The 13,594-nt window shown below is 38.9% G+C and overlaps 1 protein-coding gene across 15 annotated transcripts in view; it reads left to right on the top strand.

Moving 5' to 3' along the window:
• ARB2A (ARB2 cotranscriptional regulator A) overlaps positions 1 to 13,594 on the top strand; it is a 352,291-nt gene that overhangs the window by 32,879 nt on the left and 305,818 nt on the right. For 10 of the 15 annotated variants that reach the window (XM_065599203.1, XM_042855843.2, XM_042855842.2 and 7 more), the window contains 2 exons: positions 1,079 to 1,180; positions 5,449 to 5,549. In XM_065599203.1, the coding sequence (XP_065455275.1) occupies positions 1,079 to 1,180; positions 5,449 to 5,549 (203 nt within the window). Of the gene's footprint in view, positions 1 to 378; positions 487 to 1,078; positions 1,181 to 5,448; positions 5,550 to 13,594 lie in introns of those variants that run through there. The other 5 variants (XM_065599204.1, XM_065599205.1, XM_065599206.1 and 2 more) reach the window with 3 other exon arrangements.

Raw genomic sequence — 13,594 nt, 5'->3', positions numbered from 1 at the left:
CAAGTACAGTTGGCTCTCTTGGACATTGCTGTCTTGGACACTGCTGCAACCTGGTGCTGTAAAAGCAGAGAAGGATTTTTAAAAAACAAAACAAAAACCATCCTTCTTTAACAAAGGACCTCTTCTCCTTCCTCTCCAACCTTTCCGCTGTATAAGGGGCTGAAAGAACTCGTGCCAAATTTTTCAGACACTTTACTTTACCAACCAATATAATCTCCCACCTCAACTGAGCTAAAAGAAACTCCCTTGAGACTGTATTACCCAGATCTGGGGTAGAAGAGCGATAGAGCTGTTTCCAGAAACATTTCCCAATCTTCTCTAGTGGTCTTACAGTTACTCAGGGCTCGTCTTCACTACCATGGAGAGCGATGCTGTTGCAATTGATGCAGGGGGTGTCTATTTAGCAGATCTAGTGAAGACCCGCTAAATTGGTGACAGAGTGCTCTCCGGTTGACTCCGGTACTCCAGCTCCCCGAGAAGAGTAAGGTAAGTCGACCAGAGAGCGTCTCCCATCGATGCAGCACAGTGAAGATACCTGGGTAAGTCGACCTAAGCTTTGTCGACTCCAGCTATGTTATTCATGTAGCTGGAATAGTGTAACTTAGGTTGACTTACCTCGGTAGTGAAGATAAGCCGTCAGATACCAGAATCTATGTAGACAGGCATTGAACCTTGTGGAACCCCACAAGATGTCCTTTGGGAGTGGATAAAAAATTGTCCAACGTTACTCAGTGGGATCTCTCAGAAAAAGAGGACTAGACATAATTAATTATACCCACCCTATCAAAGCATTAAATAAAACATTTTTGTCAGATATGTTGTTAAAATAAACCAGGCATACAATGCTGTGTTTGCAGCAAACAGTCCTGTGGCACCTTATAGACCAACAGACGTATTGGAGCATGAGCTTTCGTGAGTGAATACCGATGCATCCGACTAAGTGTGTATTCACCCACGAAAGCTCATGCTCCGATACGACTGTTGGTCTATAAGGTGCCACAGGACTCTTGCTGCTTTTACAGATCCAGACTAACACGGCTACCCCTCTGATACTCGAATGCTGTGTTTTTCTTTTTAGATTTATTGTCTAGAATAGACTTGGATGAACTGATGAAAAAAGATGAGCCACCACTTGAGTTTCCTGATACACTTGAAGGATTTGAGTATGCCTTTAATGAAAGTAAGTAGAATGTGCTTTGTGAAGATTCTACTTGGAAATTGTATAATATTAACAGATTATTAGAAAATGGATTATACCTTGTAAAGCCTTGCTAGAATTTCTTAGTTTTCTGTTAAGAAATAAAGTTTTATCCTTAAATATAACTTTTACGCTGTCTGGAGTGGCTCATGACCATGAGTGCCTACCTCAGAGCAGACTGTCAAAAACAGGGCAAACATCTCAAACTGGTGGTGTGTTCTATAATTAGATTTTACCAAGACAGTAACATATATGAACTCGTGGATCACTATAACAGTCTTACCATGGAATCACAGACATGGTGACACAGACAGTCACCAAGACAACCAGACTTAGTGATAAATAGTCACTTACACCAAAAAACACACCACATTCAGGTTGCTTCCAGTCCCAGGAGACCAGTCACTTATCACAGATCAGTTGGTACCCTAGATCTTGTACCAAAGCCAACACTTGTACCCAATCCTGTAATAAACTACGTGACATTTTATTAACTAGGAAAAAGAAATGAGAGAGTTATTTACAGGTTAAAGCAAGCAAACATATACACACAAGTGAGTTACCATCTAAATCCTAAGAGTGACATAGTTGTTGTGATCAAAGTGTCTTTCAGGGGAGACTCTGGCTTAAGTTTAGAATCTTTGGCCCTTCAAACAGCCAAAAAGATGCAGTTTCTTCATGTCAGGGATTTTTATTTCTTTTCCCCCAGAGCTCAAGATGATGGGACAAGTTCACATGCAGGTCCCCTCTTCATGGGTGTTGGGGGAGCAATAAACAAAGTCATTTCCACAATGAGTCCACAGTGGTTCTTCTAGTATCTATGGGCCTTACTCTGTTGGGCGGGAGATAACACCTCCTGTGGCAAACTAGTATTTCACAGTTCGTAATAGGTTTCAGAGTGGTAGCCGTGTTAGTCTGTATCAGCGAGGAGTACTTGTGGCACCTTAGAGACTAACAAATTTATTTGAGCATAAGCTTTTGTGGGCTAAAGCCCACTTCATCAGATGCATGCAGTGGAAAATACAGTAGGAAGATCTATCTATCACACATACAGAGAACCTGAAAAAATGGGTGTTACCATACTAACTCTGAGACTAATCGATTAAGGTGGGCTATTATCAGCAGGAGAAAAAAAAACTTTTTGTAGTGATAATCAGGATGTTTCTCTCCTGACTGTTCGGGTTTACCATTTCGGAGCAACACTTCTACAGTTACAGACCATAACATTTAAATATTATCTTATAACATGGGATATAGATATTAAGTGAGATTAATGCATGCAGCAACATACAAGCAAAACCAACATACAGGTGACCTGATCTGGTTTCCAGCTATGATGTTGTCAGTTCTTAACTAATTCCTGCAGCCTGGGCAAGAGCTGGCATCTAGCCTACCAGCGTCACAATAATGCTCTTGGAAATCTAGCTAAGTAATTTCAAATTTTGCAGAATTGTCGAACAGTCCTTGGTCCAACACGTTGTTCCATCATTTAGATTTGTACAATATATACATATGTAGATTGTTCCAACTTCCTTTCTTTCATTATGAAATATTTGATTCAAAAATTGTACAAATTATTTCTAAAGCTATTTATTTTTAACATTTAAAATTAAATTGATGTCCCTACCACTAGTGATATTTTACTTACAGACTCAATTTACTCATTGATGGAGAAAACTACTACTGTATTATTAATAATTTAGATAGCAATTTATGCATTTGAGTTAAACTTGAAAATTCCATGTCTGCTGATGGGAAAATAGTTCTTCAGAAGGGCATTCTCTGGGAAAACAGAATAAATCTCTGAATTAGCAATGGGATGCTGTCTTTTACTACAGTTCACAAGTTTGAATCCAGGATACGTTATTAGAGACCACAAGTTACCACCATCTATTTGGTGATATATGTTAAATATGTTGGTGGTTTTTATAATTGTCTAATATCTACATTATAAAATCCATCACAGTTGGTACCCATATTATCAATCTCAGATGAGAAATGAAGGGTTGAATAGGCATGGAGGCTAAAAAAATATCAGATTCCCAGAAGGGGCTCCTACGAAATTGTTTGAAACCTGTAGTAGGGCAGACTGGGAAGTTTACACTCCTATTGCCATGCAGTGTCTGTTCTGTGAATAGAGAACTTTAGTTTCTAATGCTGTCTTTTTTACACCTTCCACTTTTAAGGAGGAAAAAAAAAAAGCTTTCCTTTAAATGATAGTCATTTATGCAACACTTAGCTTTTTAATATCCTGATGGCTTTCAAAGGAAGGTACTTAGAGACTAAAAGTGTCATGAAAGTGATGCTCATTCTTTGATGGGAGGGGTTAACTCTGTCACTTTTCAGTTTTTTTTTTTTTTAAGATATGTACAGCCTCTACTATTGTCTGTCTGCTCTACTGACTTCAGAGTTAATGGTGCACATGTGGTTTCTAAAAGGAGAGGGGCTGAAATCTGAATGTGGGGGGGATGATGGTTTAGAATTATATTATTAAAAGTTCCATCACTAATGTAATAGCCTGAGTGACTTCCTTAGGGAGTAACAAACCCTATAACATATGCTTCTGGTTAGGGTATTGCCAAAGGGATATGTTTTGCTCTGATATTTATAATTTATATATACTGTAGTACATTTTTATATCCTAATCTGTATGTTTCTCTTTGTGAAGGAGTAGTAAGTAAGCTGTTTTATTTTCTGCTTTGTAGAATTTGAGAAGATGGGGTTTCCAAACATTTTAGGAATACTTGAAAATAAACTACAGTTCTTACTAGATATTTGCTATGATTCCTTAGGGAGATAAGAACTTCATCAGTAACCTGCTTTAAAACAAGCTATACTGAATAGTAACTAGCTAAGAAGCAACAACTGAGCCTAGAAATTTAAAAAATGTAGAAGTCTTAGAGTATGGTGATGATTCCATGAAGAGAGGGATATTGGGACCTGAGATATTGGATACGAACTTGGGAAGGAACATTTCCCTGGAGGTTAGTAATTGGAAAAATATACTGAAACTGAGGTAATGGCAGGGCTGAGAAAGTCAAACCTCTTCTATTATTAAATGAGCAGGTTTATAAGCAAGTACACTGAAGACAACAGAAAGCTCTCAAATATTTTGTTTGCAGCTTCAGGAGTTTTCAAAACTAATCTTCTTTTAAGCAACCTTTTCATGCACAGAATTCTTTATCAAAGCTTAGAATTCACAAGGAGATATCAGCTGAGTTAATGTCTTTGTCTTCATGTTGCAGAGTAGGAAAATTTCTGCTAATAAACCATGCTTCTGTCCTTCAGATATTTCAACGTTTTAGGATAATATGCTTAGATATTGTTTTTAATCATTTCTCTTGTTAAACACAACTTTATACTACCTTTTGTGGCCATAACATTTTATGTTTTTTATTTTGGCTAATAAGTTAAAATATAACAGGTAAAATATCTGATATACTTCTCCCTATCCCAGTCTTTGTGGGCTGCCATTTTATTCCTCAGTCATCTCCATCTAATCCCTTCCTTCATCTGTAGCTGAATGTGCTACTATTCTTCAGCTCTGAAGCTAAGAGATTGTAATGTTGCGCTACAAAAAAAATTGCTGTGGTGTGCACATTCTTCTTCGACTTGCTGCATCATTTTTCTACTATTAGCTCAAGGTGTAAGAGTTCCAAGGTGTGTTCTGAACTAAAGTCCCCCGCTTGATTGCATTTGGGTGCTAAGGCATTTGACTTGTAACTGAAACTATGTTTTAGAGATTAAGAGCTTAATTTTCAAAAATTCTTTTCCTTTTTGCATTGCAATATGCCACTCACGCTTTTTACACATGCAATTTAATTGAGTACATATGAATAATAGTTGGTATATAGTTACCTGGTTGGTTAGCTAACAGTCTGATTTTGTACCATTCAGCTGCTAATTCTTCATTTTGGGGCATACTTTTTAGGGACACAAATATTAGTTGTATAACAAGTTGCCAGGCTGAAATTTGGGCTTAAAGCTCAATATGTCACCGTTCGTGCTTCACTTGATTCAGAGGTGAATGTGAACTAGAAGTGAATGTGATGGTGGTCTTGCTGCGGTCCATTTGGTTTAAGTGCCCTACATTGTAATTGGGGAGGGAGGGAGAATAATGTGATATATGAATGAAAGTGGTTCTACTTTCAGATGAACATTGTCTTTTGCTTTCAACAGTGAATTGTTACCTCTGCTTTTAAAACTCTTAAAATGTATATTTAAATCTAATATTATTGTTTCTTTTATAGAGGGGCAATTAAGGCATATAAAAACTGGGGAGCCATTTGTTTTTAACTACCGTGAAGATTTGCATAGATGGAACCAAAAGCGCTACGAAGCTCTTGGAGAGGTATATGCTGTGTGTGTGTGTGTGTGTGTACACTATGTGTGCTGTAGTTTTCTTCTGTGTATTAAAATATAGGTAGAAATGAAATTTATTTTAATTCCTACTTGTTCTTTAAAAAAATGTTCTGCGTTTTAATGCTCTAACAATAATTTAAATTATTTACTGTGTAATTTATAGTGTTGTAGTTTAAGTCCTGGACTACATCTTTTAACCCTCTTTTGTGTTTAAAGTAGAATATAGTTTGGACGGTACAAACAGAAAAGAGACAAGGTGGGTGAAAGTCTTTCTTTCACCAACAGAAGTTGGCCCAATAAAAGATATGTCGGCCACCTTGTCTCTAATATCTGGGACCAACACAGCTACAACAACACTGCAAACGAACAGAAAAGAGTATTTTTCATATCTTATGATAGCTTTTTTTAAAAAATACATAATTTCTCTAACTTTCCTCTCCACCAGCCAAAGAATAGGTACTAAACTCTTGTGACATCATTTTCCATATGGAAGGGACATATTAGCTGAATCTGCTGATTTCTCTTCTTGTCTTCAGCTGGTGGAGAGAGTGATCAGGCTTGCTAAAATAAATGTTTGGATTTGACCATTTTTGTTTTGGCAAATGGTTTTTCCAAATCTTTTACTTTCAGTCAGGATAGTTTGGAATAGGATGCTTGTGTTATTTTCTTTCCCTTTGCTTACTGAAGTATTCTATAGAGATGTGGTGAATTTGCTCTGGAGCGTATAATACCTCTTTCAGTTGTGCGAGAAAGTGGCTTTCCAGTTTCTGTGCCCTATTTCTTATGCATGGGAAGCCGTAGCATTGAGTTGACATGAAAGGATACTTTTGGCCACAGGGGCTGTAAGAACATGCATGTCTGGGTCTGTACTGCTCTGCCCTGATTGTTCCTGCCCAATAGCAGAGAGCAGTTTGAGCACAGTGACCTGTCAGTATGTTGGTTCTGCTGTAGTCAGTGGCTTTTGGAGACCTTCCCTGAAAACAAATTCTTTAATGCACAAATTGGTGCTGTTTTCTCAGAGACTTTGTCTCTTGTTGTCCATCCTTGAGAGGGACCGTGGCACTATCAACAAAAAAAACTGTGATCAACCTTTGCCTCTGCTCCTCATTCATTGGCCATTTTGCCTGACTGTGGGATCAGGCTCATTTTTTGAAATGCTTTGGTCTTCATTTCCTCTTTCTGTAAATTTAACTCACATTACTGAGGGATGTATTTGATTGTGAACATATTTAGAAAACATTTTGTCTTTTTGAAATTTCCTTTCTGTTCAAGCGTAACCATGTTAAAATATTAAACACAACAGCTCACAACCGACTGTGCCAAAATAAATAGTATAAATTATCTTGAACTGGTTTCTGTGACTGCATAATGAGAAATGTACTTAAATTTATCAGTTTTTTTTTTTAAATTCTCTGCTGCTTGTGATGGTGCCAAGGGTATATTTATTAAGATCGAACATATATATATATATATATATATATATATATATATATATATATATATATATATATATATATATATATAATTAAGGGGTGTTTTCTAGTTATAACAGGATTTTTGTATATTCTGAGAAATTCTGTAGACATTGACTAAGCAGGCTCAAGCAAAGGGTAGAGAGCACTAGTCACAAAAGTGATTGTGTGCTCCTGTACCTGATTGATTGGATAGCATAGACAATATTACTCCTCCTCTGACTGAGCCATGGTGGAATGAATGGAGTGTGATCCGAGGAACTAAATATAGTCAAAGTAGAGATTGCTGGGTGTAGCAGTTGGGACAAGTCTAGAGAATGTGCAGAAAGGAAGGATGCCCTTCCTATAGAAACTGAGGAAGGGGACGAGGATACAGGTGTTAAAAAGGAGATGTATGCACACACACGCGCGCGCACACACCTCAAATATATATAGTATTTGTTTTATGTAACATAAATAGTGCACCATCATGCAAGAAAAAACACCTAATTTATATGGCAAAGAAATGTAAATTACAGAAAACCTGTATCAGAAAATTTCTATGGGATTACCTAAATAATATGTATTAAAAATTTGGTTACACTACCACCTCCCTTTACTGAGATAGCATAAATTAAATCGAGTGGTGGAATATTTTTATGAATTTAGTTAATATGTCAAGAATATGCCATGGATCTACAAAGAATGTAGAATTTTTCATCGTGATATAGAAGAACGTTCATCACTTATGAATAGCATAGCCTTGAGTGGAAAACATAATCAATCCTTTGAAGTGTTAAAATCACCTTTGTATTACATAATCATGTGATGCAATTCCATATTTTTAAAATTGTGTCTTGGTTTTAATTTTGCATTTCTAGTACAGTGCTTCTCAAAGTTGGTCCGCCGCTTGTCCAGGGAAAGCCCCTGGCAGTCCGGGCCTGTTTGTTTACCTGCCGCGTCCACAAGTTTGGCCGATCGTGGCTCCCACTGGCCACGGTTTGCTGCCCCAGGCCAATGGGGGCTGTGGAAAGTGGCGCGGGGCGAGGGATGTGCTGGCTGCCCTTCTTGCAGCCCCCATTGGCCTGGAGCGGTGAACCGCAGCCAGTGGGAGCCACGATCGGCTGAACCTGCGGACGCGGCAGGTAAACAAACCGGCCCGGACCTCCAGGGGCTTTCCGTGAACAAGCGGCAGACCGGCTTTGAGAAGCACTGTTCTGGTAGACCTGCTGCTGTTTCTACTCTGTTTCTATTTAGTTGTGTTGGCTTAACAATCTGAGGCAAAGCTGAAGGCCATCAGCTTTTCAGCCAGTCATGAACTGCAAGAAAATGCCAACCATAGTGGTTACCCATGCTTAAATAAAATATTCATTTAAAAAAAATCTATGTTAAAAATAACACTATTGGTTGCAAAGTCAAGCACTTAAAATTTAGGAAATGCCAGAATAATTCACATTATTTTCTTGGCCCAATTACTATTCATTTTCTTTCATAGTGGCAGTTCATTGTCATCATAAATTACTATGAATAGACATTAGTCTAGGGAAAGAGCATGTGAATGACCTATAACCTGGTAGTTAATGCACTCACATAGGATGGGGAGACCCAAGTTGAAGACTCTACTTCACTGACTATTTTATTATTTATAAAATTTGGAACAGTTTCAACAAGAAAGATATTGAGGGGCTCACGCCAGAATATCTCGGTGACGAAGTGGGACTGTTCTTAATGTTTCCTCTGAATACTGTGTGGGTGCCTGAGTTTCCCCTATGCATTTCTTAAGTCTCCAGTGTGCATAAATGGAGACTCTGTATCCTGGCAACAAATGGCTGGGGCCCTTCCCCCCAGCCAGGGAATAGCTAAAGATAAACAAAGAGATCAGGTAACCTCCTGGCCCAAAGAGACAAAGGCTAGAAAGGAGGGGCTGGAGGCGGTTTCAGTTTGGAGCTGGCTGGGGATGGGAAGTGAGGGCAGATGGGGTTGTCTGGCTCACTGGGCCCCAGGATGGACACAGCTGTGGGGTCCTGTTCTCTGTACCTACAAGCTCTGCTTTAGACTGTGTTCCTGTCATCTACTAAACCTTTGTTTTACTGGCTGGCTAAGAGTCCCGTCTGACTGCGAAGTGGGTGTGTGTGCAGGACCCTCTGGCTTCCGCAGGACCCCACCTGGGCGGACTCGCTGTGGGAAGCGCATGGAGGGGCATATGCTGAATGCTCCAAGGTCAGATCCAGGAAGGTGAAGCCGTGTGAGCTTCTTGCCCTGAAGACAGTCTGCTCCAAGGGAGAGGAGGCTCCCCAAAGTCCTGACTGGCTTTGTGGGGAGCAGTTCTAGAGCATCTCCTGGGGACTCAGTGTCAATCCCATAACCCAGTGGCTAGGTGTGATGTTCCCCTCTGGTGTTGTGTGGACCGGTGATCTGCTAGGCCACTCCAATCCTTGACTCTGGGAGCCAGCCTTATTTAGCTCTGTTGTCAGAACCCCCACTCCTGGGCTGTTCACGCACAGCCTCTGGCATGTAAGGTACTCCAGCTACTTGCAAGAGAATGATACTAGCCAATATCTCCGGTCCCAGAGACAATCCTAGGAACCTCCATCTTGCAGTGTCTGGTTATGCCCACTGGACGCTGCAAGCTTATATGAGTTCGTCAATTTAACAAAGAAATTGATATGTACCAGGCTTGTTCTCCCAAGGGGAGTTTCTGACACCCTGCAAACCAAACACACTGGTTCAGGTAGAATAAATAGATTTATTAACTATAAAGGTAAATTTAAGTGATTATAAGTGAAAGCATAACAAGTCAGATTTGGTCAAATGAAATAAAAGCAAAATGCATTCTAAGCTGATCTTAACACTTTCAATGGTCTTATAAACTTAGATACTTCTCACCACAGGCTGGCTGCTCTTCAGCCAGGCTCACCCTTTTGATCAGTGGTTCAGTCGCTTGGTGGTGGTGGTGTCTGTAGATGTAAGCGGAAGAGAAAGAGTATGTCAAAATGTCTCTCCCTTTTATCATGTCCTTTCTTTCCTCCTGGCTCCTCTTCCCCCCTTCAGAGTCAGGTGAGCATTACCTCATTGCAGTCCCAGAAGGGGGTGACTCCTTCAAGGGTCTAACAGATTCTTTTGTTGCTGCCTAAGCCAGTGTCCATTGTTCCTGCGAGGCTGGGCTTGGTTTGTCCCCATCCATGCCCTGACGAGGTGTGAACTGCATCCCTATTCTTGGAGAGTTTTTGCATGGGCTTGCTTTAAGCCATAAGGATACATTTGCAGCCTCATAACTATATACATGAAATTATAACCTATAACATTACTGTAACGATTACTATAACATCACTATAACAACCATGCTCAGTGCAGTTTGAGCATTCTGAAGACACCCAACATGACAAACTTTGCACTGGATACTGCACAATCATTTTATAAAGATGAACATGGGGGTGCTGGGTGTACCCCCAAGGTACAGAGCATCACACTAGGACACACTCCAGTAATGTAAAAGACCTATGTTCAAATCCATTCTGCACATCAGGCAGACGCGGGAATTGAAACCATATCTCCCACATTCCAGGTGAGTGTCCTAACCACTGGGCTGAAAGTTACAAGGAGGGGGCAATGGGACCAGCACCATTCCCACCTCCTCTTCCTGTGCCCATTTTGTGAATTGAATTTCAGTCCTGGGGGGAAATTGGGGCCAAAACTACTCTCTGAATTTGTGTCAATATCATGATTGGTTTTGTAGGACTGAAAAATGGATTTTCAGCAAATAAACTATTGTAGGGAAAATCCTGGTCAGCCCCTGGAGCCCCAGGATGAGAATGCTCTGTGGATAGAGCATGTGCAGGTCAGTTGGCAGAGTTTGTGAGGGGATGGAGATAGTTCAGTGCAAGAATTAAGTTGCCAAGCTCTAACAAGTCTCTACTTAGTATATGTGAATTGCATTTTTCCCCCCCGAGAGTTCAAAACTTAGCCAAATGTGGGTGAATTTTCAAAGAGACAGTAAAAGCGCATCCCTGACACCAAAGAAGTCCCTTGCCAAATTTCAAGTCCCAGACCAAGACGTGGTGGTGCTAGAGTTTCTCAATGAGACAGTTTTCTGAATTTTTTTAACATGTGGACAACAATGTGTTTTTTCCTAACCTCATTCTCGGATATGACTGAACTGTTTTAGTTGAAATATAAATTCATTCTAAGGCAGACACGTGACATGGCTAATTTCATCCCAAATGGCAAAAGTTTGGCAAAATTATACGTAACTGAAAATGGAGTGTTCTAATGGAAGGTGGAGGATGACCTTAACTATAGGCTGTATTCCCTGTGACACCCCAATAATACATGTCTTTGCAATTGGATTCCCTTTTTCTTCCTCTTTTCTGCCTCTGAAATCAAAAGGCTTGCTTTCAAACAAATGGCTTTAATAATAGATAGGGAGTGAGAGATACAGAGGGGAAAAATCCCTCTAAATAATCAGCAGGTGTTTTAACTTTTAATAGTCTGTTTACCATGAACTTTTTTTTTTTTTTTTTTTGGTGAGTAAAGAAGGTGGAGAGACAATTAGTCATTTTTTGGTCTAACAGCTATTCGAAGAATGAAGACCACTAAATAGTACCTAAGAAAAGTTACATTTAAATATAAATGCTTGTCTTAGCTGCGTGCAGTATTCATTTGCATGTGTTAAATCCACTTTTGAAAATCTGATGTTTGGAAAGACTTTTACTGAAGAGATTGTCAGATGTGCATCAGTGAATCCTTCTAGCTTGTAGGCAGCAATTGGCGGTAGGTTCATCATAGTGACATGACAGTACGCAGGGTTCAGAGATAGTTTCATAATTATTGTTAGCACTTTTCTTGAAAGAAGTGATGAGTGTCTCATAAAACCCAGATGGGAGTATGTTACATTGTTGATAAATGTGTTTTTACATTTTTAAATTGAAAAACAGTGAAAAACAGAAAAGATACAATAAGGCAGATGGTTGTTTATATAACTACTGGCAAGTTGCTGTGATTTGAAGAATGTTAGTTACAGTTAAAAAAGGGGTGGGGGGAGACGGGGGAGTGTTTCAATGGGTTAGTCATGAGTTTCTTAAAATAAAATCTTTAAAAACTTTATCTCAATCAGAATGGGATCCACTCTCGCCATCCTAGGTTCTTACATCCTAGGCTGACATTGAGTATGTCAGCACTTAGCAGACTTTTGCACATACCATTTTCATGCAGTTGGAAGACTTGAGGATAAAAATAAAGTGTGAAATCTTCAACTGTTTAATAGCATTGTCATGATAGATTTGATTATCATGTAATCTCTTTCAGCCTTTAGTTTTTTTTTCTTTTTAGGTTTTTCTCTTTTGAAATAAAAACTTCTATCTAAATATAGTTTTACCCTGGATTTTTATTGCTTCTAATAAAAAAACATATTAATTGCACAGCAAAATAAGTTTTATTTGCCATATTCATTGTTCACATTGCCTTACAATGAATAGAGCATCTAATACCAGAAACATCAATGTGCACAGAGGAGAAAAAAGTGAGGATATAAAGTCTGTCCACTATTTGTGGGAGAAGAGGTGAACAAACAAGCTGCTTTTCTATTAGATGGAAAGCAGAAAAATTATAGCAGTTCTTAAACGGAACACAGATCAACATAGTGTGGTGGTGAAAGCACACTGATTTCATCTTCACTAGATGGTTCCATTTCAATGATTCCATTCCATTGTGTGTGTGTGTTAGTGTTCTTTTCCCATCAAGAATCGTCAGAAATTTTTGTGTAGAGGATACCTCCCACTGCAGAAAAATGTCATACTTTGCCTGGAGTTTTCTAGAAAAATGATAGATAAGGAGAACCCTTTCATCAATAAAATATTTTAAAATCTATTTGTATTTATTATTCTCCTCCTTCGAGTTGCAGACCTCAGGAAAAATTAGTGAAATGTTGTTTACATTTTTAATTCCTTTACTAGCTTTTTCTCCCTGTTTCTAGAATCAATAAGATTAACAATTACAGTACCTTTAGCAGCAGACTTCTTTTTTCAGTTTTCTGGGAACATCTTGAGATACACCGTAACCTTTGGATGTTCCAGACTTGACAGAATAGGGATTTTGTTTTATACAAGATCTACCAACTGTGCAGAATCTTTACTATGGGGATCTTGATATTAGCTCTTTCTTGGTTCAGGCATGATGTTCTATATGCTGATCCGCCCACTGGAGGATTGCCTTTCTGTTTTACCAGTCTAATTTACTGTTTAATGTTAATGGTGGAGAGTTGAAGTAGCAGAGTTTATACTTTATTATCAGGATCCTGGAACTTGCTTTGTACAGTGGATCATATTCCTGTGCATTTTACAATTGTTCACAGCTGAGGAATTTACTGTAGAATTCATTCCTTGATTTAGAATTATGCATCAGAATCTTAACTTTTCATTTAAAAAGAGAGACAATTCTATTCCTTTTTGTTGTGAAGATAATCTTCCAAAAATAAATCATTCTACTGTTGTATTCCTGAATCTGCAATCAGCCTGACGCAGTTTTCAGAAGTGGGAACTGCTCCATTCATATCAGTGAGGTGTTAACACACAAACTCAGTGACAAT

Source organism: Chrysemys picta, chromosome 6 (genome assembly GCF_011386835.1).
Source record: "Chrysemys picta bellii isolate R12L10 chromosome 6, ASM1138683v2, whole genome shotgun sequence".
In the NCBI taxonomy this organism is placed as follows: Eukaryota; Metazoa; Chordata; order Testudines; family Emydidae; genus Chrysemys; species Chrysemys picta.
Note: the sequence above shows the minus strand (reverse complement) of the source record. Positions and strands in the feature narration are given on the sequence as shown.